Source organism: Penaeus monodon, chromosome 36 (assembly GCF_015228065.2).
Source record: "Penaeus monodon isolate SGIC_2016 chromosome 36, NSTDA_Pmon_1, whole genome shotgun sequence".
Lineage (NCBI taxonomy): Eukaryota > Metazoa > Arthropoda > Malacostraca > Decapoda > Penaeidae > Penaeus > Penaeus monodon.
This window is the reverse complement of record NC_051421.1, coordinates 30,051,998-30,059,497: the sequence shown is the minus strand read 5'-3', so window position 1 is coordinate 30,059,497 and position 7,500 is coordinate 30,051,998. Positions and strand designations below refer to the sequence as shown.

At 45.8% G+C, this 7,500-nt stretch overlaps 1 protein-coding gene across 1 annotated transcript in view; it reads left to right on the top strand.

The window, feature by feature from the left end:
- LOC119595447 (fibroblast growth factor receptor-like 1) overlaps positions 1 to 7,500 on the top strand; it is a 117,156-nt gene that overhangs the window by 97,259 nt on the left and 12,397 nt on the right. Inside the window, exons 7-8 of the mRNA XM_037944567.1 lie at positions 5,632 to 5,747; positions 7,158 to 7,431. Of these exons, the coding sequence (XP_037800495.1) occupies positions 5,632 to 5,747; positions 7,158 to 7,431 (390 nt within the window). The remainder of the gene's footprint in view (positions 1 to 5,631; positions 5,748 to 7,157; positions 7,432 to 7,500) is intronic.

Here is a 7,500-nt window from a genome sequence, read left to right as displayed (position 1 = left end):
TTCAAAAGAAATGTGTTTCTTATTTCTGTTGTTCACTGTGTTCAAAAGAAATGTATTTTTTATTTCTGTTGTTTTTTATGTATTCATTCATCAGTTTACGAGTTTTTCATTCTCAAAGAAAGGCCTTTTATTCATATATATAACGTAATTATAATAAAATATTATAAATGATAATGGTTATCATAATCTTATATAAGGAGAATTTTGCTTCATTACAAACAGTATCTTCTTCCACTTTCTCCTGATTAAATCAACTGGGAATTTGTTTTAAAGAATGGGTGATAACACTCAGCTAATGAACACAGCAACGGAGCGACATTAAGCGCTGATAATTTCCCTTAACATCACATTACCTTCACAACTTTTTTTTTTTGCGAATTACGTTTACTAGAATCGTAAGAATTTAGTGACCCACACTAATCTCCGCTCCCCCCCCCTCCCTCCCCCTCTCTGCTCCCTCCCCCCCTCCCTTCCCCTCTCTGCTCCCTCCCCTCTCCCTTCCCCTCTCTGCTCCCTCCTCCCCCTCCTTTCCCCTCTCTGCTCCCTCCCCCCCTCCCTTCCCCTCTCTGCTCCCTCCCCCCCTCCCTTCCCCTCTCTGCTCCCTCCCCCCCTCCCCATCGAGATTTAACTCCCCTCCCCCATGCTCCCTCCCCCCCCCCATCGAAACACTTCCCACCCCTTCTTCTCTCGTAATGTAGGGTAAAGAGGGGTATAGGGAGAGGGTGTGAAGAGGGGGAGGTGATGAGGAGGGGGAAGTGGGGAAGAGAGATAATGAAGAGGAGGGAGGGAGAATGGGGGTGAGGAAGGGTAGGTTTAGTATTTTCTCCCCCCCCCACCCCCTTCCCTCCCCACCTTTCCTGTTCCCTCAATCGGGTGGGAATCCCCAACCCATCCCTCTCTTCCCCCCCTCCTCCAACTCCCCCCTCTCTCCCCACCCCCAACCATCTCCACCTCCCTCCTCCAACTCCCCCCTCTCTCCCCACCCCCAGCCATCTCCACCCCCCTCCTCCAACTCTTCCTCTCAACTCCCCCCTCCCTCCAACCTCCAACTCCCCCCCCTCCTCCTCCCCCTCTTCCTCCTCCAACCCCTCCTTTCAACTCCCCCCACCCCCTACCCCCAAATCTATCTCCCCATCCTCCCAGCTCCCCCCACCCCTATCCCTCCACCACACCCCCACCCATTCCACCCCCCCGTCACCGTACCTCCCCCCCGCCCCTTCCCCCCCCCAAACACCGTAATGAAGATGAAAACGGCAAAGATATCATGAAGAAGCTTTATGAAGAATGTTAATAAGATGCTAAACAACGTCGAAGGACTGTTATCTCGGCGGGAATGGCGTAGTTAAAGGGGCGTAGTTAAAGGGGCCGTTTTATGGGGCCGTTTTTTTTTTTACCTCCCCCCCTCCCCCGTTTCGCCCCCATCCATTTTTTTTAACCTCCCTCTCCTCCCCATCTATTTTTTTTTCATATATGTATATTTTTTTATTATTTTGGTATTATTTTTTTTTTCTATCACTCGCTTTCTATCTCTCTCTCTCTCTCTCTCTTTCTATCTCTCTCTCTCTTCTCTCTCTCTCTCTCTCTCGTTCTTCTCTCTCTCTCCTTTCTCTCTCTCTCTCTTTCTCTCTCTCTTTCTCTCCTCTCTCTCTCTCTTCTCGAGCTCTCTCTCTCTCTCTTTCTTAATTCTTCCGTTATATTTTTTCTGAGTAGATTTTAAAGCGATTTTACACATCTTTACATGTTTTTTGTCCACTATTTCAGATTCTTTCTTTGACTTTTTTTCCCTTATCTCATTTATTTTTAATTCTATTCGCTCCTCTCCTTTCCCTTTCCGTTTTCTATGAGAGAGAGAGAGAGAGAGAGAGAGAGAGAGGAGAGAGAGGAGGGAGAGAGGAGAGAGAGAGAAGATGAGAGAAGTTACTGAGGAGGGAGGAGAGAGGAGAGAGAGAGAGAGAGAGGGAAGGAGGGGAAGTGATGGGGAGGGGGAGGGGGAGGGGGAGAGAGAGGGAGGCAGGAAGAGAGGGCGAGAGTAGGAAGGAGGGAAAAGAAGGGAGAGAGGGAGGGAGGCAGGGAGAGAGAAAGAGAGAGAGAGGGAGAGAGAGAGAGAGAGGAGAGAGAGAGAGAGAGAGAGAGAGAGAGAGAGAGAGAGAGAGAGGAGAGAGAGAGAGAGAGAGAGAGAGAAAGATGAAGAGACAGAGAAAGAGAGAGAGAGAGAGAAATATGAAATGTTCAGAACCGACAGTGTTATCAAAGTGTTGTGAAATGGAACGGAAATTAGATAAAAATCCCAGACTCTTGTGATAAAACGCAACTTTGGCGTCCTGGGGAGAATTTTGGATTTGTGAAGATTTCCGAAACATTGCCTTTGATTAAGATTATGTTATTCTTTTTTTTCGTCAACGCGGAGAAACTTGAGATGAATTTGCCCGTTTGGCGAATCAGAGAGAGGAAGAGAAGAGGAGAAGACGGGGACAGAGAGAGAGAGAGAGAGAGAAGATAGATGAGAGAGAGGAGAGAGAGAGAGAGAGACGAGAAGGAGAGAGACGAGACGAGAGCGACGAGAGGAGAGAGAGAGAGGGGGGGAGAGGGGAGAGGGGAGGAGGGAGAGAATAAATAGATAAATTAATTAAAAGTATAATGGTAGCAATAACAATAATAAAATGAATTGTGATAATAATAATAATAATAATGATAATGATAATAAAAATAATAATAATAATAATAATAATAATAATAATAATAATAATAATAATAATAATAATAATAATAATAATAATAATAATAATAATAATAATAATAATAATAATAATGTCACCATATGATAAAAAGTTACAAGAAATTTGTAAGATTTAAAAGTGAAAGGAGAACGAGATGTGAGGGCGAGGGAGGAGAGACGAATGAGAAAATTAGAGACAGAGGAAGAACAGAAAATAGAATTTGATTGAGAGAGAGAGAGAGAGAGAGAGAGAGAGAGAGAGAGATGGAGAGAGAGCGAGAGCGAGATGGAGAGAAGAGAGAGAGAGAGAATTGGAGAGAGAGAGAGAAGAGAGGAGGACGGAGAGGAGAGAGAGCGAGAGAGCGGGCGCGGGAGAGGGAGAGGGAGCGGGAGAGTGGCGAGGGCGAGGGCGAGGGCGAGGGCGAGGGAGCGAGAGGGAGAGAGAGAGAGAGAGAGAGGAAGAGAGAGAGAGATGAGAGAGAGAGAGAGGAGATGAGGGGGAGAGAGAGAGAGAGAGAGAGAGAGGAGGAGACGAAGAGAGAGAGAAAGAGGATTGGGAGCAAAGATGGAGAGAGATGTAGAGAGAAAAAGAGAGAGAGAGAGAGAGTGAGGAGAGAGAGAGAGAGAGAGAGAGGAGCTGAGAGAGAATCGAGAGATGCGAGAGAGAGAGAGAAGACCGAGGAAAGAGAAAGAGAGAGAGAGAGAGAGAGAGAGAGAGAGAGAGAGAGAGAGAGAGAGAGGGAGGGAGGGAGGGGGGAGTGAGGGAGGAGAGAGAGAGAGAGAGAGAGAGAGAGAGAAAGAGAAAGAGAAAGAGAGAGAGAGAGAGAGAGAGAGAGAAGGAAAAGTTGAAAGTATAGACGAGACAGAGGGAGGGTGAGAGAGAGAAAAAAAAAACATTAGAGAAGAGAAGTGAATAGAAGGGAAAAGATAGAAAGAGGGGAAGAGAAAGAAAAGAAAAATCTTTAACGGGTCTATCGCCTTCATAAGAAATCTAAATAGCGGTCATCGATAAAAAAAAAACAAAAAAAAATTTTTAATTATAAAAGTTGTGTTGTTACGTTTCCTGTCTTCTTACTGTCTTTGTTTTCCTGTTTTTTAATTATTTATTTTGTGTGTGATCTAATACTTCTCCATCGCTTTCTGTCTCTCTCTCTCTCTCTGTATTTATTTTCTTTGTATCTGCTTTTATGTGTTCCTTTATCTAACCCTATTTGTCTGTTTGTCTTCCTCTGCATTTCTTTATTTCTCATCGTGTGTGTGTGTGTGTGTGTGTGTGTGTGTGTGTGTGTGTGTGTGTGTGGGTGTGTGTGTGTGTGTGTGTGTGTGTGTGTGTTGTGTGTGTGTGTGTGTGTGTGTGTGTGTGTGTGTGTGTGTGTGTGTGTGTGTGTGTGTGTGTGTGTGTGTGTGTGTGTGTGTGTGTGTGTGCGCGTGTGCGCGCGCGCGCGCGTGCGTCTGCCTTCCTCTTCATCTCTTTGTTTCTCATCATATCAGAATATCAATTTCATAAATACAGAATTACATTGTCATATTGCTCTAATGACCCATCTTCCTCGCAGTTTCCAAAGTGTGTTTCACGTGTTATGTTCTCTATGATATTCCTTGCCATTTTTATGTTGCAAATCATTCACGATTCATTCATGTTCTCGCCTCGATGTCAGGTATTGTTCATCCTAAATTGTTCTTCGAGCGCTGTTCCTTCGCTTCGTTATTGTTCGGTTTGTGATTTATGTGTTTTAAAATCCTCTAGTCTGGTCGTTCAGGTGTTTCGTATTTCATTCTCCTTCGTTCCTCTCTTTCTTGTGGGTGGAATAATTCGTAGGTTACAGAGAGAGGGAGGGAGGGTGGTTGGGACACACACGGACGCACGCACGCACACGGACGCACACACGCACGCATACACACACGCACGCATACACACACGCACGCATACACACACGCACGCATACACACACGCACGCATACACACACGCACGCAACACACACACACACACACACACACACACACACACACACACACACACACACACACACACACACACACACACACACACACACACACACAGATAGATAGATAGAGAAAGAGAGGGTGAGAGAGACAGAGACAGGCACAGAGACAGGCACAGAGACAGGCACAGAGACAGAGACAGAGACAGAGACAGACAGACAAGAAGTAATTTTCAGGTCATGAATTCATCCACATCACAATAATACCAAAAAAATACCAACCTTAACATCAATCACCACTCATCATAGCTACCCACAAACCCATTTTCCCTCCTGATAAGCCTATATATCCTACCCATAATTAGTTTCCGTATGATCGTTATCGCATTAACATTACGAAGATTACCTCCTCATTGTGGCTTCTCCCCAGTGTGACCACCGCGTTCCTCACTAAGTTAACGCTGTAACGTCATTATCCTTTCTGTATAAGACGGTGAGAATAACCCATGGGTGAGGCGATCGTCTTTCAGGTTCTGGTCTATGTAATGTGTGAGGAAAGGGGGGGTTAGGCTGCTGACTGGTAATTGGTTATTGGTAACTGGTACCCAATGGGGTTTAGAATTTTTTTTTTTCTTGATTTTATTCTCTCGCTGTTTCTCTGTCTCTCCTTCTCTATTTTTTTTCTCTCTCTCTCTCTCTCTCTCTCTCTCTCCTCTCTCTCTCCTCTCTCTCTCCTCTCTCTCTCTCTCTCTCTCTCTCTCTCCCTCTCCCTCTCTCCCTCTCCCTCTCTCCCTCTCCCTCTCCCTCTTCCTCTCCCTTGCTCTTTCTTTCCCGGTTTTACTTCTTCGCCCTCTCTCACCTAACATAATAATTACAACATGGGTTTCGGACCCGTAGACTTTTGCCAAATACCCCCCTACCCAGACATGATTTCCAGAATTAAGATTTTCCCCTCTCTGCATCCCCCACAGAACCCAAAGAAGAACAAGAGCTGGAGATCAGCGATGCGGTCAATACAACAGTTGTGGAAGGGGGGAGTACAGCTCTTCAGTGTACTGTCCGCACTTCGCATCAGCCTACTATACTGGTGAGTACATGTACCATTGTCACTCAATTGCAGTTTCCATTATCTCGAGTGAGCGCATGCCGGTGTTAATGGAGTGGGTTGTATTGTCATTTTTTCCTCCATTGCAGCTAGATAAAAGGCATTGAAATCGTACTAGTTAAAACATTCTTACTTTGCTTTCCCGTGAGTCGAATTGATGTTATCGAATTTAACAAAGGGAGAAAGAAGAACGTCTTTAAAAAACAGAAGAGCAAAATGCATTCTAAAATGTGTTTATATTATGTCCCTCTAACTTATTATCCACCATTTTTCTCGCTTGCTTTATTAGAGGATATTTCATTTAAAAAGCATCTTAGCATCAGGAAAGGCTCTTTTCACCTGTGTGGAGAGGCCTAATAATATTACCCTTAGGCCTGTTTTCCTCTCGTTTCCGTGATCCTCCGGGAGACGAGCCACCAGGCGTGCGTACACATTACACAAGCATGTTCTGGACACGTTTTTAACCCGGCCACGTGACTGAGTACTCTGGATGCTGCTGCTCCCAGATCCACCTCAGAAAAAAAAGTGTTTTTAGTCACTCACATACGACCTTCTCTGTCCTACTCCTTTCCCCTTGGTAGTACGACCTGGCTTCTTCTCCTGATTTCATCCCTTCCCTTGCTTGTACGCCCCTTCCCTGACCTTCCCTTCCTTCCCCTCCCCGTCTCCTTGATAGTGCGACTCCTGCCCCTCCACCTCCTCCCTTCCTCACTTCCCCTCTCCCAATTTCCCTTCCCTTCCCTTCCCTCCCTCCCCGTTTCCCCCTCCTCCCCCTCCTCCCTTCTTCTCCTCTTTCCTTCCTTTTCCTTCCCTTCCCCTCCTCCCTTCCCCATGACAGCATAACTTCTACCTCCCTTTCTCTCCTCCCCTCCCTTCTCCCCTCCCCCCTCCTCCCCACTCTTCTCCCCTCCCCTCTCCTCTCCCCCTCCCCTGCTCCCCGCCCTCCATGGCTTCCAGGGGTGTCGTCGTGAGCCAAAATATTTGCCTTTTCCGAAGATATTTTTGAATAATACGCGCCGCCGAAGGGGTTCCGTATTTAGGCAATATGGACAAGAAATCTCTTTGTTTTTTCTAGAAAACACTGTGGAAAGAAAGGATAGGAAGGTGTAGACAGACAGATATATCGATAGATAGATAAATAGATAGAGAGATATATCGATAGATAGATAGGTACATATATACTTTATTTTTTTATTTGTTCATATATATTATATATATATATATATATATATATATATATGTATATAATATATATATATATATATATATATATATATATATATACAATTATATATCAATATATATATATATATATATATATATATATATATATATATATATATATATATATATTCACTACATATTAACCTACCATACGTTCGCCTCCCGCAGTGGCTGAAGGAGATCCCCCCCGACACCGTGGCCGCCAATGCCAGCGGCGCCTCCGCCGACGGGCGCCACCACGTGTACCAGCTGGGCGAGCGGCCCTTCAAGCGCGTGGAGGGCGCGGGCGCCGTAGTGGCCAAGGGCGACCGCATCTACCTGTCCAAAATGACCATCAGCAACGCCACGCCCAGCCACGCCGGCGTCTACGCCTGCCTCGGCCTCAACACGCTCGGCTACTCGTACAAGGAAGCCCACCTCACCGTGCTGCACAAGGAGGCCGGTAGGTCAGGGGCGGGGGAGGGAGGGGAGGGGTGAGTGCCTGAGAGAGAGAGAGAGAGAGAGAGAGAGA